Source organism: Tupaia chinensis, unplaced genomic scaffold (assembly GCF_000334495.1).
Source record: "Tupaia chinensis unplaced genomic scaffold, TupChi_1.0 Scaffold143574_1, whole genome shotgun sequence".
Classification (NCBI taxonomy): Eukaryota; Metazoa; Chordata; class Mammalia; order Scandentia; family Tupaiidae; genus Tupaia; species Tupaia belangeri.
In genome coordinates, this window is record NW_006203419.1 from 3,021,893 (window position 1) to 3,047,302 (window position 25,410).

Genomic DNA, 25,410 nt, shown 5'->3' on the forward strand with positions numbered 1-25,410 from the left:
AAAAAATTCTAAAAAAAAAAAAAAAGGAAGAAGGTGGAAAGGGTTTTCGAGGCTGGTAGCTCAGACTGTTTCCATTGCTGAAACAACCTCGCTGAAATCCCTGGCGCCCCTGGGTGTGGGTTAGCACTCCTTTCCCCCACTCTCCAGGCACAGGGTGCTAACACTCGCCCTGACACTGCATTATCTCCAAGGTCATCCCAGACTGTGTCCAAAGCTCTTATACAACATGTGGATCAGAGAACACAGGCATGCACATGCACATGCACAGGAGAGAAAGGGAGAAAACAATTGCCCCATCGACAGGGTCTCGCCACGCCACGATCCCCAGCCCTCCAGCTCCTCAGGATGGCATGTGCCCACATGTGCACCCAGCTTGCTTTCTGGTTGGCCAAGGGATCTGGACTCATGGTCAGCCATGTGGCCTCTAGCACTGGAGTACAACACGGACTGTGCCACCTGGCGCGGCCTGTCCACGTCTTTATAAATGGTCTCTTCCTCAAATGCTCCACAGAGACCTTCATCTGAGTGGTCACCTGTTTCCTGCTGTGAGCTTGATGACACACTTAGGAGAGCAGGATAATATCACCTCCTGTATTTCTCAATCTTGACTCCCCCTCGTTTTTCTTCCTGTTTTTTTTAAGATTTATTTATTTATTTATTTATTTATTTATTTATTTTTGCCATAGGATGCATGTGCTCACAGAGAGAGACAGAGAAAGAGAGAGGAAACATGAGAAATCAACACCCCCATCCCTTAGGGGTATAGCCACACTGCAATCCCTTCTTCTCCATTTTCCTCTCCAGATTTTGGGCACGCACGCACATACTAAGTTTGGGACTTGAACTGCAGACTCAGCCATGTCAGATCCAGCTCTTTAGCCACCATGCCACCTGCTGACTCAACTTCCCCCAAATTTTAAAACAGTATCTCTTCTCAATCTTTCCACAAAGGGGGCGACAAAAGAGATTTTGATGTGACACTTAAGTTTCATGTCCCCATCTGAGACCCAGACTTGTCACTGGGCAGCCCCATGAAGAAGGCTCTTAAGATCCAGGCTCATGTAGCAGGTTGGTACAGTCCCTGCCAGGCCCCTGGACAGAGGCCCCTCTCACTGAGGCCCCAAGAGAAACCCAACCAGCACCCCAGAGCCACACTTACTTGCGCATCAGCTTCTTCACTTCCCGATCTTCTTCCTCTTGGAGCTTCTGGATGAAGCTTTTAAGGACAGGCATCTCAAACTTTATATACTGGGCCACCTGGGGAGGAAGCAGAAGGTCCGACTACATGCCCCACCCCAATTCCTTTGGGCCTCACTCACACAAGGCATGAAGCCTTGAGAACCTACTTTTCCACTAACCCAAAATTTTCTTAAAGGCAGGAGTCAAGCCTCATTCCTCTCCTGGCTAATACAGTTTGTAATGAAGATCACTTCGTTTATATGACATCAGCTCATAAATTCTCATTTTTCATCTTGTGTGTCCAGTCCATGATGAGGTGATGTATAATACAAGAAAGCACTTTTTTTTTTTTTAATTCAGTGATGCAGAGAATGAACTAGCCCAAGATATTTAAAAAGCAAACATTTGCTCTCTAAACTAAAGCTACTAAGATTTGAGGATATTTGTTACTGCAGCAAAAGCTGACTGATACACAAGATAAGTAAAATCCTTGCTAATTCTTTGACATTGTTAAGAGAGTGTTTGCAGAAATTTCTCAGCCATCTGACAATACTCCAGAAAGCCTCAAGAAATGTATTCCTTCCATAGAAATCACTTTCTGCCAGAACAATTTATCCAATAACTCTCTTGAGGCACATCCTCAATCTGACTTCAAGAAAACTGGGAATAGGGGCCTGATGGTGGCATAGCCATAACAACACTCTCCAGTGCTGGCCTCACTTGGGAAGATCCTCAGTTTGCATCCCAGGGCCTCCCTTACACATCTGTCACACTCGCATACCCATGAATCAGGCTGGCTGAGACTGAGGGTGGATCCTGGCATGAGGATGCTACTGGGGATGCCTGTCTCTGTCTGTCTGTATCTCTCTCACACAAAAGAAATAAATGAATACAATTTAATTTAAAAAAAAAAAAAAGACCCACCTGGGATTAAGGAATGGCAGTGAAAAGGGGCATGGTCCTTGCCCAGAAGTCATGCTATGGAAGTAACTCAACCAAATCCCCACCCCCTGAGGACAGACCATCCAACCATCAGAGACTCACATCATAGGTGACTTCCTCCACCTGGTCCTTCTCCATAAGGAACACTTTGGAGACTTGCTCACATGGGCCCTGGAGGATTCGGGCAATCAGGGGGTAATCGGTGTTCTTCAGCTTCTGTTTCTCTGGAACCACACACAACCAGGAACATCCCTGAGCTTGGCCTTTCTCTCCATAAGTAGTGTCCACTCAGGGGCCCACATGGGTCATGCACCTTAGGAGACGTGCCCATACAGGTCGGGAGGCTGACTTGTAAAGGAACTATTCAACAGGTGTTAAAAACAACCTCCTCCCACTCCCTTCCCCCAGCAAGAAACCGTGCCTTGAGCACTTTGGAAGATCTCACTTTGAGGAACTGGGTTTTTCTGTCTGGAGGAAATCCAGTACCTTTTTGAATAGGCAGTAAGGTTTGGGGCTTTGTTTACTGACCACATATGGCATTCCCCAGTGGCCTCATCCAGCCAACCCACCAGCCTCAGAGGCAAACATTTGAAAGTTTCCAGAACCCCAAACTACAAGCCAATGAAGCAGAGATACTTTTTTTTTTTTTAACTTGCTATTTCAAGTTAATTAGAAGTTTGAAAAGTACACTGTGTTCTTCGGACTTACCACCGCTGGTATGGACCACGTACAAAGCAAACTCCTCCGCAGAATTCTCAATCTGAATCAGGAGCAAAAGGTACTTGTTGAAAGGGCCATCCCCTCTTCTTTAACATTGCTAAGGTAGATAGATTTTAGGCACCTGGGCGGGGAAGACTCTTTGTCTATAACGCTCAGAGGTGATGAAGAGAGAGGGGTAGGCAGGTGGCTTTGTCAGTCCTAACAGATCCTAATAGCTAATGTTTACTGCAACATTCCAGACACTGTCCATACAAGTCACATGTTCTAAATCATCAGATTCTCATAACAACCCATAACAAGGTATTATCATCCTTTTTTTTATTAATAATTATTTTATTTAACTTTATTTCTTTATTTACTTTAACTTGACCAGAGAGGGACAGAATGAGAGAGAGCGAGCAAGACAAAAAAAAAGCAAGCCGCCAGGTCTGGTCCGGGACTCCAAATGCAGTCGGCCATGTGGGCATCCAGCGCTCTTAACCACCATTCCACCTGCCAGTCCCGAACATCCTGATTTTATGAGTAGGCAGCAGAAGCAGACAGAATTGGCTCCATTCACCCAACTAGCAGGTGATAAATAGGAGTGAGAACACGGAACCTGTGCTCTTAGGCAGCGAGGCTACACTATTAAAAATAGGCTACACTGGGCCAGCAAGTGGCACGGTGGTTAAGGCACGGAATCCTACACGGCCATTTCTGTGGTTCAAGTCCTGGGCCTGGTGGCTTGAAACACATGCATGTGTGTGGGTGTCCAAAATCCCGAGAGGAAAATAGAGAAGGGATTGTGGCATGGTTATCACATACCATGCACCACCCCTCCCCACTACCACAGGGTGATTTCTCACTTTCCCTCACCGTCTCTCTTCAGTGAGTACACATGCCCTTTGGGAAAAAGTCTAAAAACAAAAAGCAAAGAAAGCCACACTATTAAAAACAAGGATACAGACCCAGCCACAGCAATATGGGCTGCTGACTGCTCTGCAGGCTGGGACCACGTGGGAAGCCCAGGTCGGACTACAGTCCAATCTAAAGGACAGGGCAGTAGGGTATGCCTGTAATCCCTGGGACCTGACAGGCGGTGGCAGAAGGCTCATGAGCTCAGGACTGGCCTGGGCAACACAGTGAGACCTTGTCTGGAAAAAAAAGAAGGAAAGAAAAGAAAGAGCCAGGCACTGCTTGCATCTGTAGTCCCAACTGAGAGGCTGAGGCAGGATTGTCAAATGGAGAATTTATGTTTGAAAAAAAAAAGAAAAGCATATAGATGCTCCCCAACTTGTGAGGAAGTTACATCCCAGTGAAGTCACAATAAGTTGAAAATATTGTAATAGAGACCAGCAGTTGGCATAATGGCTATGTCGCTGGACTCCCATGTAGTCAACCACGGTTCGAGTCCCGGACCCGTAGCTTAAACTCACGCTAGGCATGTTGTGTGCATGCGTGCCTAAGATCCTGAGAGGAAATGGAAAAGGGATTGTGATGTGGTTATCCCCCATGGGGGGTGATTTCTTGCTCTCTCTCTCTCTCTCCCTGTCTTTCTGGTGAGCACACACACCCTATAGCAAAAACAACAACAAAAAAAAACCTTTCCAAAGAAAGAAAATACACGGTTGCTGGATGGTAGCACAGCAGTAAAATGCAACACACTGTGAGGCAATCTCACATGGGAAGGTTTCTGGTTCAAGTCCGGAGACCTCTCTGAGTACACCAGGCACACGCTTGCCCATGATCTAGGGTAGGCTACAGACTGGGGATGGATCGTGGCTTCAAGATCCTGTTTGGGGAGGGATCTCTTCCTGTCTCTGTGTCTCTCTCTGTCTCTGTTTTTCTCACTCATAGAAGAAATAATTTTTTAAGTTTTTTTTATGTTAATGCATTTAATATACACCTAACCTACCCACCATCACAGCGTAGCCTAGTCTATCTTAAATGTGCTCAGAACACTGAGCTTGGCCTACGCTGGGTAAACTCATCTAGTCCAAAGATAACTGTATAGCAAAGTGCTGAACGTCTTGTGTAATGTAGTGAATACTGTGCTGAAAGGGAAGAACAGAGGGGTTGTGTGGCTATTTGAAGTACTTTGAGGGGAGGGCTTCTACCAAAGGCACAGCTACGCTTCTACATTTGCACCGTCGTAAAGTCGGGCCCCGTCTGTACCTGGTCTCCGAAAGAATCATTGTGGAAAACTTCAAACGCGCTCGTGCACTGTAACCTGCACACCACGTAGGTTCCCAGCTGCATCTCCCAGTCAGTCTGAGCCCTGAGCCCTGAGCCCTGAGCCCTGAGCCCTGAGCCCAGAACCAGTCATCAAGCTCCAGAGTCTTGCTACGGCAGCCCATTAAGTACCAAGAGCTGATGCTTCCCAAACTCCATGAAGAGTCAGAAGCCCCCCGTAGGCCTTGCTATGATGAATGGGCTCCCTGCCCGCTGCCTCCCGCTGGCTCGGAGTTTCTGACTCAGCAGGTCTGGAGTGGGCCTGAGAGCCTGCTTTTCTAACCAGCTCTCAGCAATGCTAAAGCTCTGGGGTTCGCCCCAAGTAGTGAGGGTCCTCAGAACCCAAGTCCCTCACATGACACCCCACACACAACCATACCCTCACTGCTACCCCTCCAGGACCCCTCAAGGCACACAAGTGACCCCCCTGTGACCAGCCAACAAAGAGAACTCGCCTTAAATTTGTTGAGCAGCAGCTTCAGGACCTGCGGGGTGGTCATGGTGCTGTTGATGCGGACGTTGGTGACGGAGCCATAGGCTGGTGTGAACACCGACGTCTGTCAATAGAAGAGGGTCCAGTTCAGGGCAGGAGTGGGACAGGGCAGAGGACTACAACCTAGGGGGGTACCAGGCACCATGGCAATAATACTCAGAACATTCTGCCTGAGAGTCCTGACCATCCAGTGAATGGCAGGCTTTGCTGGAAGCAGAGCAGCCTTGGGCCACCTCATTGGGTTCACGCTCCCTGGGTGGAGATGGGGTCACTCAAGTCTGAGCTCACCAAATGACAGGGTTGGGAGGGGGAATCAGACCAGGTAGGCGAGGCCCTCTCTCCAAATCAAGCAGTTGCAAAAACCCTTCCTCTGGGACTTTGGCACCAGCAGGTCTAGACCACTCCCACCATGCACTTTTGGGGCAGGAGTTGAACCAAGCAACAGAAAGAGAAAAGCGGTCTTAGGTGGGATGTGTGGGCACTGCTGCTCCCAGATCTGAAACCTGCAGCTCTGCTTTGGGGACACCCTTCAGCTTAAGAAGTCAGATCATTCACCAGCCCGGAGACACAGCGTACAGGGAGAAGTCACACAGGATCTCTCTGTGTGGAGGGCAGGTTGTGAGGGGGTGTGAGAGGTGGTCGAAAGAAGTGTTTATGGAGCCTTCGAGGCTAGAGTAGAGGTACTTTGCACAGACCCACTGAATTCACCCACTGTCCTAGGGGACACTCATCACGGGCCTTTGAGCCCCCTGACCTGGGGTCCCTTATCCCTCAAAAAGCCAGCAGAGCCAGCAGCCCAACCACCACCGAGACTGAACAGCAACTACTTGGTGTCCTAGGTGTCCCACAGGAGCCAGGTGGCTGCAGCAGCTGTCTGGAGCTCCCCCCAGGGCTGTCTCCTCTCCGAACCCATCCACTCTACCTTGTGGTTGTAGTAGTGGCCATTAATGGAAAAGCGGTGGCGTCTGATTCGCCGCTGGTCGCTGGGTGTCCTCACATTGCCACGGCGACGCACTCCAACATCACTGCGCGTGCGCATCAGCTGTGGGGTATCTTCCTGCAGGGGCTTCAGACCCCTGGAGTCTGAGAGGAAAGGGGAAAATGAGGTCTGCTGGACCCAGCATGTGGCAGTTTGTGCCTGGTCCCCTCTTCATAGCCAGTGCCACAGCTTCCACTGCCCCTCAGAATACATTTTATCAAAACAGTATCTCCTGCTGGGGTCGGCGTGGGAAACAGTGCATAATTTGAAACATAGTGAAAAGGATCAGAGCACAGACTTCAGAGCCAGGCTCTCCAGGTTCAAATCCCAGTTCTACCACTGCCGTGTCACTGACCGCTCTGTGCCTCAGTTTTCTCACCTATAAAATGGGGGTAATAATAACACCCACGTCATCGGACTATTGGGAGAGTTGAAACGAGCACATGAAGTACCCAGAACTGTGTCTGGCATGGGATAAGTATAATATAAGAGCTTGCAAGAGATTACAGTCTAGCCCAGCTGCCATGGCACAACAGGAGCGCTTGGCTCTGCAATGCTGGAAGCCACATGGAAGGTCAGGGTTCAGTTCCTGGGCCGATCTGTACATACCAGGTCTGCCCATGTGCACCCCACAAGCCTAGCTGGCTGGGAAGATGGGGGGGTCACTGTGTGAGACTCTGTTGAGGATGCTTGTCTTTCTCTCTCTTGAAATAAACCTAAGAAAAAGATACTACAAACTTATTCTGACATAGGCTAAAACACAGATGCACCCTGAAGACATACTAAGTGAAATAAGCCACTCAGAAAAAGACACATACTGTACGGTTCCACTTACACGAGCTACTCAGAGTAATCAAAACCAGAGCCCGAGAATAGAATGGTGGTGGCTGGTGGCTGGAAGAAGGAGGACAAGGGAGTTTGATGGGTGCAGAGTTTCTTGTTTTACAAGATAAAGAGATCTGGAATTGGATGTGGGTACCAGGTGCACAGCAGTATGAAGGTATTTAATACCGCCAAACCTACACTTCAAAATGGTTAAGATGGTCAATTTTACGTTACATGTATTTTACCGCAGTAAAAAATGGGGTGAAAAAAAATAATGCTTGAGACTACATAGATGGAAACATATGGAGCTCCCATGGCATGTTTCAATCTTTAGACATCTCTAAATATAGAATACTGATGTTCACCACATTGTGAAGCACAAGTCCGTTCATTTGTTTTTATTAAAATATATGTCATCCATGTTGTATAAGAGATATTACAAACCGACAAGATCTTTCGGAATTAAAAATGCACACAGCCTCAGAGCCAGTCATTCTGCTTGAAAGACTCTTGCTGAGGCCAACAAATACTTGAATTGCAAATGTGGAAGGCCACTGACTGCAACCTTGTTTGTCGTAGCAAAGACGGAGACACTTCAAATGCCTACCACTCGGGTGTGATGTGATAAATTCTCATTTTTCCATGCCATGGAATACTGCAGAGCTGTAAAGAACACAGAAGTTCTTTATGGGTTTGTAAGAAGCAATTCACAAGATCTCCAAGATAAATAAAAAGAGCCATGTGTAAAACTATAGCACGTGTGTAAACAGGGGAAGAAAAGAAATTACATCCATCCGATCATAAAGGTATGTGGGGGGCATTTGCTTGTGTTTGCAGACACGACCTCAGGAAGGGTGTGCTTGGGTTGTTTTGAAGAGGGTGGGTAAGGTGGGAGACTTTTTGGTTTTTTAGATTTTTGCTATAGGGTACATAAGAAAGAGAAAAAGTGAGAAATCACCCTTCAGGGGTGATGGCTATGTCATGATGCCTTCTCCTTCATTCTCCTCTAGGAATTTTGAGCATGCACACACACACACACACACACACACACACACACACATGCTTGGAGTGTTTTTCAAGCCACCAGATCTGGGACTCGAACCACAGTTGTTCACGGCAAGATCCAGCACTGTAATCACCACACCACCTGCTGGCCTGAGGTGGGAGGCTTTTAATATTCTCCTGTTCATATTTTCTTAATCTTGAGTCATATGAATTTTACAGATTCGAACAAAAAAATGACAGGTGCGACGTCTATCACAGTGGACTGCACACAGTTGGCCTCTAACTGGAGGCTCCTCCCACCACACAGTACCTGTGGGGCTCGGAGTCTGATCGCTCTCGGCCGGTGCATCCACCTCTGAGATCTGAATGTTGGGCATGGTGAGGGGCTTCAGGATGGTGCTGGGGGCAGAAAACAAAGGGAGACATGTAGGTTAGCATCTGTGGGGAGACCCCTACTCCTCCCAACCCCGCTTCTGCACGGGGAACACTTTGCTGTGCCAGACTGGTTACCACACACCTGAGGTGATGAAAGGTGCAGGTGAGCACCCCACGAGGCTGGCCCAGCTCCCAGGCTGAGCAGTGGGTGGGGAGGGAGAGGTTTTTTTCCCAGCACCTGCACAACACAAGCCCCCAATTCATCAAGCCCTGGATGAAGAACGCCAGAGAACAGAACCCGGGATTGACTGCACGGAGCAGTAAGCACATGTGGGTTCCGTGGTTTATTTGGAAAAGCTAATACAAGCCATTTGCTTCTCAGACAGGATTCAGTTCAGAGCCATTTCTACTGGAGAGAGAACTCAGAAATTGCTTCTGGCATCTAAAAGAGTAGAAAGTAACAGGTTGGTTATTACTGGAGTCAGGGCAGCCGTGGAAGTGACACTGATGACAGTGCACCTGGGGTTGCCAGGATAGTGTCCTCAGCCAAGCTGGAGAAAGGGCTGCAAACAGCAGTCCAAGCTAAGGCCTGGGTTTGCCACAATAACTGGCAAATAACTCCTTGAAGCCACAAAGGACAATGGGAGCGGCTCAGATGTTGAAATTCTAGAAAGGACGTGGCCAGAATGGAGAATGCTATTTAACCATGTAGGCTCACCCCATGGTGAGAAGAGGATAGACCTCCCGGGACTCAGTAGAGATAGGCCAGGTGTTCCAGGGATGATAGTTTTAAAGGAAAACAATTAAAATCAAAAACATGACAGAACTTGCCACGGTATAACTGGTAGACCCCTGGGCCCCAGGGTGGGACTCATGGATGATGGACACTTGGCACCTATGATGGCCACTCTCCACTGCCTGGTCCAAAGCACTTGTTCTTGCTGAAGTGGAAACTAGTCTCAGCATCCTTCTTTTTTTTTTTTTTGGAGAGATTTTCACTATAGGGTGCATGCACTCGCCAGACAGACAGAGAGAGACATAGAGACAGAAAGCAAGAAATCACCCCTAGGGGGGATGGTCACGCCGCAATCGCTTCTCCTCCATTCTCCCCTTGGGATCTTGGGCACGCACACACACACGCCCGGCGTGAGTTTTAAGCCACTGGGTCCGGGACGCGAACCTCAGTCAACTATGTGGGAGTCCAGCGACATAGCCATTACACTAACTGCTGGTTCCCTCAGCATCCTTCTTCACACAGTGGTCCGGGCATTCACTTTATTACAGCTGGCATCTGGGATGGCATCATTTACCACCCCTGAAACTGCCCAGACAAGGCTATCTTGATCCTCAGGAAAGGAAGAAGACAAGAGTGTGCAGAGTGAAGGCCCCAGCCAAAGGCCACCCAGTCACAAGGAATTTTAGCAAAATCATCTCATTTAGGGAATGGAATGTGACATCTGGGGTCAGGGTTGGGCTGTGAAAATGGTATGGCCCATTGGAAATCAAATACAGTGGAAGTCCTGAAAGCAAACAGAGTGCAAATCACTATAGGGTGCATGCACTCGCCAGACAGACAGAGAGAGACATAGAGACAGAAAGCAAGAAATCACCCCTAGGGGGGATGGTCACGCCGCAATCGCTTCTCCTCCATTCTCCCCTTGGGATCTTGGGCACGCACACACACACGCCCGGCGTGAGTTTTAAGCCACTGGGTCCGGGACGCGAACCTCAGTCAACTATGTGGGAGTCCAGCGACATAGCCATTACACTAACTGCTGGTTCCCTCAGCATCCTTCTTCACACAGTGGTCCGGGCATTCACTTTATTACAGCTGGCATCTGGGATGGCATCATTTACCACCCCTGAAACTGCCCAGACAAGGCTATCTTGATCCTCAGGAAAGGAAGAAGACAAGAGTGTGCAGAGTGAAGGCCCCAGCCAAAGGCCACCCAGTCACAAGGAATTTTAGCAAAATCATCTCATTTAGGGAATGGAATGTGACATCTGGGGTCAGGGTTGGGCTGTGAAAATGGTATGGCCCATTGGAAATCAAATACAGTGGAAGTCCTGAAAGCAAACAGAGTGCAAAGCCAGCAAAGTTAGATGAAACTAAAGAACCGTGACCTGAAATCCTAGAGCCCAGTAGGGTGGGCAATAGCTTTCCTCCTTAAATTCCCTTGGAAAGAAACCAGATCAGCCTCGGTCTGGCCACACTGCAGGTTTCTATCGATTGCAGAGAAAGATAGAGCTGGCTGTGGAGGTTAACAAAACCTTCCGTGTGGCCGGTAGAGAGGGTGGGGTTCTCATTTAAACTTGGAAAAACATCCCTGTGGTTTTGGCTGAGAGGCCAGCAAGCTCCACCCAGGCTTTGGCCTAAAGGCAGTTAGCATCAGCAAGTTTCAGGGGGAACGAGGCTAGTCACTTGACCCTAAAAGCTGAAGTCCCAGAGAGACGATGCAAAGGGTGGGTCTTGCTGGAGCAACCGGCTGCTAATGTGGCCTTGGAAAACAGAGAGAAATGGCCAGTGGGAACTGGAGAAGGGGCCCTCCCAGGCTACTGACTATCACACTATGACCTGATCCCAGAGTGACCCGAGGGGAACAGACTCCCCGCCAACCTCACTTCAGTACCTCTGCCAGGCCTGCCCTGAATGTCTCTAAGCAGGGCTATTCTCTCTCTCTTTTGTTCCTTTCTTAGCCTTGCTATGGGGCATGTGAGCTCACCAGAGAGAGAGACAGTGAAAGAGAGAGAGAACGTGAGAAATCACCCCCCAAGGGGGTGGCCACATGGCTACACGCAATCCTTTCTCCTCCATTCTCCTCTAGGGATTTTGGGCAAGTACACACAGGTGCCAGCATGTTTTTCAAGCCATTGGGTCTGAGACTTGAATCATGGAGTAGACCATGTGGGATTCAGCCACTTTCACCAAACCATCTAGCTGGCCCAAAGCAGGGCTCTTCTATGAGTGTGGGGAGGATGCTGGCCATTGGGCGCCCTATCAGGAATCTGGAGGCTGGGTCTAACTAGCCACCGACATCACTCTTTCTGCTGAGACTCTAGAATTCTCCATGAGGGAGGACGTGTGTCACCCAGGTCTTGGTGAGCCCTCTCTGACTGCGAGCCTCCCCTCCTCATCTGCCCTCACTCTGTGGCTGTGGTGAAGGGACAGAGGCCCAATTACCACCATCCACCCTTCTCCCCTCATTTCAAGCTCAACGTAGGTGGGCAGTGGAGGTGGCAGGAAGAAGGGCTTGGATCCAGGTGGCTGCAAGAAAGTTGGCATTTATTGACTTGAGAACACACAGAACCCCCAGGCACCCCAGTCTTCCCAGCCCAGCTCTGCTCACTCACCCCTGCGCCCCCAAGTTACAGCCGGAGTGCCAAGAGGAGGAGGACGGAGGGGGACGGATGCGCTCATTGTCATCCTGCATCTGCAGACGGATGGGCCGGCGTAGCCCCCAGGAGATGTTGAGCAGCCCTTCCACAATGAACTCGTCTTCTTCCTGCCCACAAAGTGACCAGCACAGTGAACCCAGAAAAGCCCCGCAGAAGCCAGCGCCATGCTGGGGGACAAATGACAACATCCTTCACACATGTCCTACCTGGGCACACCCAGACTGTATTTGCAGGGGAGAGGGCAGCTACCCAGTCCATGCCCCAGCTCTCAGACATACTCCACTATAAACGACCTGGAGACCCTGAAGCTGACCTCATAGGCCAAAAGTGGCTGTGAAATTCACATATACAAGAGCACATTATAAAAACTTTCTTCCCCCCTCAAGTGTTGTAGGTTTACCAGAGACAGACAGAGGGAACGTGAAAAAAAGTCACACACATCCCCCAGAGTGGATGGCCACACTGCAATCCCTTCTGCCTTCTTCTCTTCTTGGGATTTTGGGCGTGCATGAACATGTGCCTGGCATCATTTTCAAGCCACCAGGTCCAGGACTCGAACCACAGTCCACTATGTGAGAGCCCAGCACTTTAACCACCATGTTACCTGCTGTCCCCTAAAAAAACATTTTTTTAAAACTTTTCACTACTGATTTTAAAGGAAGCAGAATGGCTCTCTCAAAATAAGTTAGACGGTCAGATCACGTGCAAGTGCCCAAGATCTGATGGGCCAGAGGCCTGGAGAAGGGGGATCATGGCATGACCAGACCCTGCAAAGGCCCTGCTTTCCTTCTCTCTTTCACGTGTGTGTGCACGTGCCCTGTTGTGAGTAAAGAGGAAAAAAAAAATCTTAGTAAAAGAGACTAGCAAAAGGAGATTAAGCCTCCCAATAAATCTTTTGAAACACACAAAAATAAGCAAATGAGACAAGCCTTGCTAACAAAAGCAAAAACTGAATTCTTGAATTAGCTACATTCCCCTCCCCTACTATGTAAAGTGATAAATCTTTATCTATAACACATGTTTAACAAAGCGACCAGCTGGTTAAAGGAGATTTAAAGCAACATTCCCCCCAAGTTTTTCCTAAATACTAGGTCTTCTAGCACATGAACTGTTGCCTTAAAAGGGTATTAAGTGAGGCCAGCAGATGGCCTGGTGGCTAAGGTGCTGGACTCCCACGTGGCCGGACTCCCACGTGGCCGACCACAGTTGAGTCCCAAACCTGGTGACTTGCCTTTTCACTTCCTCACTTTCTCTCGGTCTCTCTCTCTCTGGTGAGCACATGTGCTCTAATGCAAATTTTTTAAATAACTGTAATAAAATTACATAAATACTTTTTAAAAACATGTCAAGTGATCACAAGCTGAGCAATGCCACGTTAATCACATTTCTTAACGGCAGAAATTCCCAGAGCCTCTAAAGAGCTAACGTGCTACGTTTCGACTCACCAAGAGGTGAATAAATCCTGCAGGAATTCCAAATTTATACTCAAAGTTTGTTGACTAATAGGTCAAATGACAAACCCTTCTAAAGACATTTATTTATGATCATGAGACCTTTAATCATGGAACACTTTGAGAATATATTCTATATCCCAGGAAAGCTATTTAAGGATCCGAATTTTGCGAATGGCCCAGCCACTGGTGAGTAAAGCTTTGAGGATAATATCAAAAAGGTCAGGCCTCCCCAGTCTCTTTTTTTTTCTTTTTTTGGAGAGGTTTTTGCTATAAGGCGTGTACGCTCGCCAGACAGAGAGAGACATAGAGACAGAAAGCGAGAAATCACCTCCCAGGGGGGATGGTCACGCCGCAATCCCTTCTCTTCCATTCTCCTCTCGGGATCTTGGGCACGCACACACACGCGCCCGGCGTGAGTTTTAAGCCACCGGGTCCAGGACTTGAACCACAGTCGACTATGTGGGAGTCCAGCGACATAGCCATTACACTAACTGCTGGTCCCCCCAGTCTCTTTTTGAACCCACACTTTATGGATAGGACCCATGGGTGTCAGACCTGGGTCATGGACACGTCTTCAGAGGAAGGCCCTGGGTGAAGATGACACCTATCCAAACAGCAACTACACAGGGACGACAAGGTATCCTTAGACAGGGAGGGGGATAAAAGGGAGCAGAAGCAACTTTCGGGCATTTGGGGATCCTGGGGCGAAAGGCTTTATGTAAGCACAGGCTAAACATATGGCCTCCAGCTGCTCCAGGCAGGCATCGTTATCTTGTACAATTACAGGACAGATTTTAACCTAAAATAGGGCTTTGCCTAAGTCATGTGATTTGAGGGACACAGAAAAGACCACTGCATCCTACATATTATCCCCAGCTGGCCTGCTTTAGTAGCTGAAATTCCACCATCTGCTATCTGTATCAATGGATCAAATCGCCATGGCTTGATAACTGAAAGAGGGTTTGGAAGGGTATTATACATACTGTCTTATCAGTCAAAAATGCTTGAGTATAAATTACTCTCCCAGGCTCCTTTACAACTTCCCATCTATCCAATAACGAGCTTTCCAGAAATAGATACAAGATGAGTGAGCTTAAACTTGGGCTGGGGGCTGTGGAAGGTCAGACAGCTAACAGAGGGCATTCCCAGAAGGCAGTCCAGGAAGGTGGCTGCAGATCCAGGAAAGGGCCAAGGGTTACCGCCCAGAGTATGATTTGCCCCAGTCACTGCAGCAAGAGGACTTGGGCCTGCCTACATAAACACAGAGGATGGGAGAGGTTCCTGAATTGCCCAGCAAGAAGAAGCCTGTTGAGAACCATCAGAAAGGGTCATTTCATGAACTCTTCCCTCAAGGCTGTGCCAGCCCTGTCACACATCTGCAGAGATGTCTCTAGAACAGAAAAAGATCATTCTTTCTAGAACAAAACTGGACCTGGAGGGAACCAGCAGTTAGCGTAATGGCTATGTCGCTGGACTCCCACGTAGTCGACCGCGGTTTGCGTCCCAGACCCAGTGGCTTAAAACTCACGCCGGTGCATGTGCGTGTGTGCCCAAGATCCCAAGAGGAGAATGGAGGAGAAGGGATTGTGGCGTGACCATCCCCTCTGGGGGGTGATTTCTCACTTTCTGTCTCTATGTCTCTGTCTGTCTGGCGAGTGCATGCACCCTATAGCGAAAACCTCTCCAAAGAACCCTGAGGATGGCTGCTAATATCCTAAATGAAATGCCATTCACTGTAGCAGAAGGGACAGGAACCTCAGGGACCTCAGAGTCCCTCAGACCCAGGACACATAGAGATAAAGACCCTGCTGGCCCACCAGGGCAGGAGCCTCACAGACTTTCCCAGGAAACCCCTTACCTCTCGGTGCCGGAGCTGCAGATTCTGGCCCTCATAGTACAAGTTGTAGGTCTTCAGATGTAGGAGAAGTTCATTCCTTATGGGAAAAAAAGAAGAGCGGTAACCCTCTCCGATGAAGTCACTTAGAAGCAGCTGTTTTTTTTCCTTTTTCTCACCTCTAATCTGGCCTTTGGTCATCAGACTTTTGGTATTTGTCTACATGCACACACATGGAGCTCTGCCTCCACCACCCCATCACCACTTTCCCCAGGATCATGACCAAGAGTGAGTACCACCCAGCCAGACTGAGTGCAGGACACCAGGACAGGCCCATGCTGAGGAAGGCCAGCAACTATGACAGCACTCCCCCAACCCAAGCTGAATAGACAGACATTACAAGTCAAGGGTTCATAGCGACAAACACACTTTAATGCCCGGAGGCCAGACAGGTTTCCCTGGCCTCTCCGGGGCCTTTCCTCCCTCATGCATGCCACTCATCATCACAAGACTCAGAAACTTCTAGGCTTTTCAAAGGCTAAAAGTGGGGGAGGGGAGGGCAACAAATGGCATGGTGGTTAAGGCACTGGATCCCACATGGCCGACTCCGCAGTTTGAGTCCCGGGTCCAGCGGCTCGAAAAACTATGCTGGGTGAGTGTGTGTGTGTGCCCAAAATCCCAGGAGGAGGAGAATGGAGAGAAGAAATTGTATTGTGGCCAGCCCCCCTGCGGGTGATTTCTTACTTTCCCTCTCTCTGTCTCCTTCTAGCTAGCCCACATGCCCTATGGCAAAAAAAAAAAGATTAAAAGGGACAGTTTTGAGCCACAATTGACTTATTCCTCACAGACATGTCCTTATCATTTGTTTAAAAGCTTATAAACTCGGGGGGGAGGGGGAATAAAACTTATAAACTCGGGGCCAGCAGATGGCGTAATGGCTATGTCACTGGACTCCCATGTAGTCAAACACGGATCAAGACCTGAACCCGGTGGCTTAAACTCACACCAGGCATGTGTGCGTGCATGCCCAAGATCTCAAGAGAAGAATGGAGGAGAAGGAATTGCAGTGTGGCCACCCCCTGGGGAGTGACTTCTCGCTTTCTGTCTTTCTGTCTCTCTGTCTCTCTCTGTCTTTCTGGTGAATGCACGCACCCTATAGCAAAAAGCTCTCCAAATCAAAAGGAAACGCTTATAAGCTCCCATCAACAGTGAAGTGAATGAATGAAGGGAGAGGGTCACATGGCAGAATACTACGCAGTGGATAGAATAGGGAAGAGCCGCACATACATGGATGGCTCTCCCAAGTATGTAGAGTGAAAGAAGCCAGACACGCAGAGGACATACTGACTGATTCCGTTTACACGAAGTTCAAAATTGGTGTTGGGAATCAGGATAGTGGTTTATGTTGGGGAGTGATTACAAGTGGGGGGGCTTCTGGGCCCCAGCAATATTCTATTTTTGATATAGGTGCTTTCAGTTCATAATTTTTTTTTTAAATCTAATAACTCTCCACCCCCTTCCTGCTATCAGGCCTTCTTAGCAGGAAGATACTGATTTCCACGTAGCTACCCTGGGAACGCAGCTCTGCTGAACAGGGCCACAGAGATTCTCCATCAGGGAAGGCCCTTGTTCCGCCCGAGAATACACCGGGCACATTTAAGCCAACGGTACCTGCTCTTTACTCCCTGCAGGCCAAGGGGGAGAGGCTGAGGACAGTGCCGTGTCACTGTCCGTTCTCAGGAGGTAGCAGAGTTTGGTTTCCCAGCCAGGCAATGGAGAAACTTTGGACCATACCAGAAGTCAAAACCCGTCAGAAATTCCAAAAAACTCCTGACAAGTTAAGCCTAGATAAACTGGAGTAATTCTACGCAAGCTAAAACTAATTAGTGGAAAATGTGATTCCAGATAACCTAAAACAAAAAGGCGTTGCTACATTTGAACAGATCTGAAACCAGGAGTAATACCGATGGTCCAAGTTCCTGGAGAAATACTTACTTTTTATTTAAAAAAATTTTCATTTAACTTACTTTATTCATTATTATTATTATTTTAATTTGACCAGAGAAAGAGAGAGAGAGAAAGTGAGAGAGAAAGTGAGACTGTAAGCCGCCAGGTCCGGGACTCAAACCATGGTCAGCCATGTGGGAGTCCAGTACCTTAACCACCATGCCACCTGCCAGCTCGAAATTTTTTCAATAAAGAGATAAAAATGATCCAGATCTCTCATGACAAATGTCTGTATGACACGTGTGATTCTGGGCTTAAAATAATTTAGTCTGAGGTAAAATAAAAAGTTACTTAGAGAGCACTCAGTATGCAAAATCCCTGTGCTGGACATAAAAATATGTAAATCCTTAAACATACAATTTGAAAAAAGTCACATTAGCAAAAACAAGTCCGAGTTCAAGAGACTTCAGTGTTCAGAAAGCAGTGAACCGGCCTCCTTCTGTTCCGAGGGCACCTGTGGTGGTGGTAACAGAGCACAGCGGCCCAGGGACACAGCACTTCAACAAGACTCCCAGGGACACCACAGATAGGACAGCGAGCACCATCTGAACAATCGGGCTGCTGGGACATGCCGCTGAGGAGCTGCTGAGAAACAACAGAAATCCATTCTTACAGTTGTGGAGGCTGGGAAGTCCAAGGTCGGAGTGCTGGCAGACTGTCTGGGGAGGGCTCCATTCCCACAGACAGCACCTTCTTGCTGTGTCCACATGGTGGAAGGGTGAGCAAGCTCCCTTGGGTTTTTATATAGGGGTATTCAGGACCCAGTTACTTCCGAAAGGCTCACTTTTATTTTGAAATTAATTGCCAGAGTGCATATGTGCTTGCCAGAGGTTGGGGTGGGGAAGAAAGCACCCTCTAATGGGGCATGGTCATGTCACAATCCCTTCTCCTTCATCTCTCCATCTTGCTGGGATCTGAGGCATGCACACACATGTACCTGGAGTGTTTTTTAAGCCAGGATTAGAATCGCAGTTAACCACTAAGTTACGGGGCCAGTCTGGCCTCACCTCTTAATACAATCACCTTGGGGATTAGGTAGGTTTCAACATACAAATTTAGGGAAGACACAGACATTCACATCATAGCAAGAAGTCACCAGCCAACTCTTCCTCCTGGAAGCCTTCTAAAAACCACCTCTCATAAGTCCCTAAAGGTGCTGCATCTTGACTCCCCCTTTATTTCACTCTCCAGATCAGGCTCTGAGGGCATGCTTTTATCCATAACAGCTGCTTTGCTGAAGCTCATACTAGTCTTCTCATACACAAGAGCTCCAGTTCCCCGATGCACAGAGAAGGCCCCTCTGTCATTGGCTTCCATCCACCCACAGCATCCCAATATGGACTGGCCACCGGGAACACAATGCTTTAGCAAAAAATCTTACTTGGAAATATATTTATCTTGTCCACATGGGACTAGGGAAGTTTGGTGACTGTAGTCCATTCTTCTTTTTGTTTTTCATCAGAAGGAGAGGCCTGTATTTGAAAGGAGAAGACGGAAGTTAAGCCAGGTTGTATCTGGTGGGGCTCAGCAGATGGCTCTCAGCACCCCAGATCCACCACTCGGGCTGCCCAATGCTGACCCAGGGCTGGGAGGTGTCACACTGCTGGCTGCTGCCTCTGCTTGCTGCAGCCTCTGAGAAGTGCCCCATGGAAAGATGACAACCCTTGGACAGTCCGAGAGCAAATGTCCCAGCCACAGGGCCTGTTGACACCAAAGTTGGTCCCAAGAATGACAAATAAGCATCCGTTCATCCTGAAGAGACTTTCACAATAACAAATAGACAGTTCAGATTTTACTGATGTATATTGAAGATGGGTAAAACATTTGAAAATGTCCAACTATAGCTGGGCCTGATAAGTTACAGCATATATGTCTACAGTCGCTATTGCTACATGATCATGTGAAAGGCACTTAATCATTTGGGAATACATTATGAAAACACAGGTTATAAAACTGAGTCAGATTTTGCTTAAAATATATGTAAGTACAAAAGATGCAAATATATACATATTTATATGTATGAAATTCATGTGTGTGTGTGTATATATATATATATATGCATATATATATATGCATATATATATATATATATATATATATAGAGAGAGAGAGAGAGAGAGAGAGAGGATGGTTTCTCGGCACTGTTAAAATCTGGGCCTGAGCCAATCTTTTTTGGGGGACCATCATGCATTTGAGGGTGCATCCTTGGCCTCTACCCACAGATGCCAGCAGTACTGTCCCAGTCATAGAGTTCAAAAATGTCTCAAGATGTTCCTTAAGTGTCCCCAGAAACAAATCTGCCTCTAGTTAAGAACCACTAAATGGAGGCTGGCAGGTAGTGTGGTAGTTAAGGCACTGACTGTGGTTCAAGTCCTGGACCTGGTGGCTTGCTTTCTCCACTCTGTTTCTCTTGGGTCAAATTTTAAAAATAATAATAATAAATACAATTAAACATAATAATTATTTTAAAAAGAGCATACACACACAGACACAGACACACACACACACACACACACACACACACATGCAAATGAATGAAAAGCTGGCTCCATCTGGATAATGGCATTCCCAGAAATTTTTTTCAAACAATTTACTATGAGAATTTTCAGACATAAAGATGAAGAAATGTGGCATGTGCCCATGGCTATTCTATCCTGAACAGCTTACTGTACATAATCTAACTCGTATCTGTCCATCTGTGCATGCCTCGATCCTGTCATCAACCCACGTTATTTTTGACGTACTTCAAAGTAAATTGCAAACATCCATCACTTTCCCTTAAATTCCTCAGCATGCATGTCATCAAATTGAGCACAACATTCATTTATAGTGCTGGCGATTTTTTTTAAACTTGACTTTACTGTATTTTCTGTACTATCAACCATTACCTGACATATATAATTGAACAAACGGGGTTAGTGTCTCCAAGGGAGAGAGTGGGGGGCCGGAGGCTGACATCTGCAGGGAAAAGGTAGTCATGTCCAGAGCAAACAGAGCCTTTGCTGTCTCCATCCAACGGCCAAGGGTTTGGGGAGGTCATAGGGGACTAGGGACTCAGATGCAGAAGAAGGTGCCCCCCGCCCACTCACCAGATACTGACCTCTCCCTTCTTCACGTCTAGGCAAAAACTAAGATGGAAGCGTACGCTATGAGTCAACATGAACAAGAGACAAAAAAATAGACTAATGGTTGTTGGGGGAGTGGGAGAGGAGGACGAGGAATTATTGTTTAATGAGTACAGGGCTTCAGTGTCGTAAGAAGAAAAGAGTTCTAGAGATGGAGGGGTCACGGCTGCACAACCATGTGAAGCTCTACACGTAACACCACTGAACTGTACCCTTAAAGGTGGTTCCAATCGTGGGACTAGCAGTTAGCATAATGGCTATGTTGCTGAACTCCCATGTAGTCGACTGCGGTTCGCATCCCGGACCCGGTGGCTTAAAACTCACGCCGGGCGTGTGTGCGTGCGTGCCCAAGATCCCAAGAGGAGAATGGAGGAGAAGGGATTGCAGCGTGACCATCCCCCCTGGGGGGTGATTTCTCACTTTCTGTCTCTCTGTCTCTCTCTGTCTGTCTGGCGAGCGCACGCGCCCTATAGCAAAAAACAACCTCTCCCCCTTCCCCCCCAAAAAAAGATGGTTCCAATCATAAATGTGACGTGTACTTGACAACCATTTTAATAAGACAGTGAAAGCGGGAGGCAGACGAGCCAGCATTACAGTATACCATGTGTTACGGTTTGTCTCCCAAAATTTCAAATTTTGGAATTTGATGTGGGGAGGCGATGGAGCCTAGTGGGTGGTGATTAGATCATGTAAAGTGAAGGCATTAATGATGTCTCTTGAGACCCAGTGACTTAGTGCTCATGCAAAGGAATTAATGCTGCTAGATTAGCCCTAGGGCCCCAGGGTGAGGATGGTGAGGACTGAGATGCAGCGTCACTGTCACATTTCCTGCGGTGAAGAATTCTCATGCGCTGCATTTGCAAGTGGCCCATGGAACCTTCCAGGGCAGACCCTGAGCAGCACGGCCAGGAGAGCAAGTGCTGGCCAGTGTGGTCAGGACAGCAGATGAAGTCACCGGGAGGAGCCGAGAGGGCAAAGGGGACTAGGCAGTCGGTCAGGATGGGCAGAGAAAGCAGAGTGCCCAGAGGAGGAGGAGGGTAAACAGGAGACATGGCTCCCCAGGAGCCCAGAAAATGGGGTACCTGGAGAAGGAGACTGTGGTCGGCAAGCCAGGAGCTGGCAGAGCGAACCCAAGGCAGGGAGACCAGAGCAGCCCTGGATTTAAACCATGTGAGGGTCACGCGGCACATCTGCCAGAGCTGAGTGGAAATCCGCTTAGCGGGGCCTGCCCCTGGCTGGCCTTCTCACCCTGAATACTAGAGTCTTTCTTCAGTGAGGAAAAATGTTATTCTGCTCTTTCTTAATTTCTCCTCTTGCTTCCATTCTTGGTTCTTCACCTGTAATCTTCCTTCTCTTTCTCTTAGCAGTATCTATCCACTATTGTAGCTATTTTCCAAGTCTCATATGATTTTTTAAATTTTTATTTATTTATTTATTTTCCCACACTTACCACAGAGGAAGAGGGGGAGAAAGTGAGAAAGCAAGACACCAGGTCCAGGACTCGAACCATAGTCAGCCATGTGGGAGTCTGGCATTTCAACCACTATGCCAACAGCTATCTCTTTTGTTTTTCCTCAGAATTCTCAAGCTAATCTTCTAATTCATGGATTGAATTTTTTGTAGGGCCTTTCCTTTATTCACTGTCTCCATCAGAACCTATAATTTGGTAAATTTTGTCTTGCCTTTGAAAGCAATCTGCATTTAAGACAATTCCCTTTTGCTACCATATCTTCTTATATCTACTGAAGACACTAATTTAAGTCTTCGCTATAGCTATTAAAATTATGTGGTACTAGAGCAAAAATAGGTTGATCAATGGAAACAATATGGTGTACTGAAATAGACCTATGTATATCTGGGAACCTATACGCTGATTATAAGTAGCATTTCTAAATAACAAGGGAAGATGAAGATTCATTTTTAAATGTCTCTGGAGAATTGATTGGCCTTTGAGAAGGAGAAGATGGAGACACAAAATTTCTACCTGACTTCTTTGCCAAAAGAAATCATAGACAAATACAAAATTTAAACATTAGGGCCAGCCAGATGGTGTGGTGGTTAGGGCACTGGATTCTCACATGGCCAACTGCAGTTCAAGTCCCAGACCTGATGGCTTGCTTTCTCACTCCCTCCTCCCCCCAACTCTGGTGAGTGCACATGACCTATGGCAAATTAAAAAATAACAATGATAATAAATAAAATTAAATAATTTTCTTAAAAAAATTAAACATTAAGAAAAAAAAAAACTCTTGGACCCAGCAGGTACTATGGAGGTTAATTCAATTAGGTCTCACATAACAACTCCACAGTTCAAGTCTTGGACCCAGCAGCTTGAAAAATCACGTGACTCAGGTATGTATGCACGTCTCAAATCCTGAGAGAAACAGAGAAGTGATTGTAGCATGGTCATCCCTGCTAGGGGGTGGTTTCTCATTTTCCCTCTCTGTCTCTGTTTCTGTCTCTCTCCAGTGAGAGTATGTGCCCTATAGCAAAAACTAAACAAACAAAAGAAGACATCCCACGGGGTGCTTTTCTCACTCGCTCGCTGTCTCTCTCTCTCTGTCTCACTCTTCCAGTGAGTGCATGGCCCCTTTAAAAAAATTTTTAAAAAAGAACGCTGAGCCTGCCCTGTGGTGCGGTGGTTAAGCACGGTGCACTGGAGGCCAGATCCTACATGGCCAACCACAGTTCAAATTCCAGTCCCTGTGGCTTGAAAAAGACACTGGGAATGGGAGGGCTGGGAAGCAGCAGATGGTGTGGTGGTTGGGGCACTGGACTCCCACATCGCTGACTGAGGTTTGAGTCCTGGACCAAGCAGCTTGCTTTCCCTCTTTTCCCACTTTCCCTCTTTTTCTCTCTCTGGTGAGCACACATGCCCTGTAGCAAAGTAAAGAATAATAATAACGATAAATAAAATCAAATAAATAATTCTAAAAAATAGAAGAACCACACCCTAGGTGTATGTGTATGTGTGCACAAAATCCTGATGGAGGGACAGAGAAAAAGGATTATGGCGTGACCACACCACACCCGCTTGGGAGGGGCTGTTTCTCTCTCTCTCTGTCAAGAACATGCACCCTTTGACAATAAAAAAAAGTACTGGGACCAGCAGTTAGCTTAATGGCTATATCGCTGGACTCCCATGTAGTCAACCGCGGTTCGAGTCCCGGGCCCAGTGGCTTAAACTCACGCTGGGCACATGTGCATGTATGCCCAAGATCCCAAGAGGAGAATGGAGGAGAAGGGACTGTGGCATGGCCATCCCCCCTGGGGGGTGACTTCTCGCTTTCTGTCTCTCTGTCCTCTGTCTCCCTCTGTCTTTCTGGCGAGTGCACGTACCCTACAGCAAAAACAAAAACAAAAAACAAAAACAAAAACTCTCCAAAAAAATAGAAAGTACTTAAGAGAATGTAGGATGGACGGATGGATAGATAGATAGATAGATAGATAGATAAATATAGATAGATAGATGATAGATTTGAAACAGGGAAAAATCATTCTTTTTTTAAGAACAAAAACCCAGAAGGCATAATCTTTTTTAAAAATGATACCAACTTGAACATTTTAAATTTCTATTTAGAAAAAAAAAATGACCCCATACAAAGTAAACAGGCAAATAACAAATTGGGAGAAAATATTTATGGTACATATGAAAAAGGGCTAATGTACTTAACATAGAAAGGGCTCTAATACATCAGTAAGTAAAAGGTCCTACACTCATTTTTTAAACGGGCAAAGGACATGCATAGGAAGTTCACGGAAAAAATACAAATGATTACTGAATCTATGAGAAGATGCTTAACCTCCTGCATGACTATTTTGTACTTGCTATTGATAATGTGATACAAATCAAGTAGTCTGAAGGCCCCGCTGTAGAAATCTCCAGGGCTCAGTCACTATCTCTTGGTGTTCTGACCAAGGCCATAACTATATATCCAACCCCCAGTTTCATGTTGCTTTATATTGCTCGGAGAAAGAGCTTTAGGAAAGAACTGACATCTCCTATGGTGTTGAACTGAAATTACAAGTAAGTGGTCCTAGACCCATCCACCTTTGTCCACCTTGGGATGATATCTGCATCTCTCTCACAAACTTTCCAACCATCACTGAAAATCACTAACAAAGGGCCGGAAACTCCTTAAGTCTGATCATTCCTAAACAGAGTATTGTTCCTTACACAAGGAAGGGTCAGAGGAAGATGGCTGATGGGGCTGGAATGTGGATTCAATTGGACATTTCCTCTGGGGATGCCTGCCAATATCTGGGCTCAGCTGGATGGTGGCAACTCTTCTGCCCTCCCTGTGTTATAAAAAAATAAATAAATAAACTGTGAGAAACCATAGTTTTGGCCTGACCTCCATCACTAGGCCCCAGGAGACTTAGACCAAACCAAAATGGAGTCACTCATGCTAACTGCTACAATCAAATGGAAACTTTTTAAAAAGAATTATTTATTTAATTTATTATGATGATGATTATTTTAATTCACCAGAGAGAGAGAGAGAGAGAAAGTGAGAAAGCAAGCCACCTGGTTTGGGACTCGAACCACAGATGGCCATGTGGGAGTCCAGTGCCTCAACCACTATGCCACCTGCTGGCCCCTCAAACGGAAACTTTAAGGAGGCAGATCGATCCTAAATCAGGGCAGTTCTTCCTCAAAACAGGAGATCAAAGTCTGCTTATTTACATCCATGAATGAGACACAGAGAGAGAGAGACAAAGGAGTAGTGAGAAGGGATTGTATTGCCATCCCCCCAGAGGAGCTAGGTGGTTACCAGTAGGGGGCCACTACACCTGCCCCTTGTCTGGGACTGAAACAAATCCTGGCTCTTCACCTGCCCCACCGTATCCCCAGCTGTCCCCTC

At 47.2% G+C, this 25,410-nt stretch overlaps 1 protein-coding gene across 2 annotated transcripts in view; it reads right to left on the minus strand.

The window, feature by feature from the left end:
• Window positions 1–25,410, minus strand: part of RASSF2 (Ras association domain family member 2) — a 50,161-nt gene that overhangs the window by 3,162 nt on the left and 21,589 nt on the right. For both annotated transcript variants that reach the window (XM_006163980.3, XM_027766451.1), the window contains exons 2-10: window positions 18,802–18,892; window positions 15,438–15,513; window positions 12,081–12,232; window positions 8,665–8,753; window positions 6,468–6,628; window positions 5,508–5,609; window positions 2,830–2,881; window positions 2,224–2,345; window positions 1,160–1,257 (exon numbers count right to left, since the gene is read on the minus strand). In XM_006163980.3, the coding sequence (XP_006164042.1) occupies window positions 1,160–1,257; window positions 2,224–2,345; window positions 2,830–2,881; window positions 5,508–5,609; window positions 6,468–6,628; window positions 8,665–8,753; window positions 12,081–12,232; window positions 15,438–15,513; window positions 18,802–18,860 (911 nt within the window). In that variant the 5' untranslated portion in view covers window positions 18,861–18,892. The remainder of the gene's footprint in view (window positions 1–1,159; window positions 1,258–2,223; window positions 2,346–2,829; window positions 2,882–5,507; window positions 5,610–6,467; window positions 6,629–8,664; window positions 8,754–12,080; window positions 12,233–15,437; window positions 15,514–18,801; window positions 18,893–25,410) is intronic.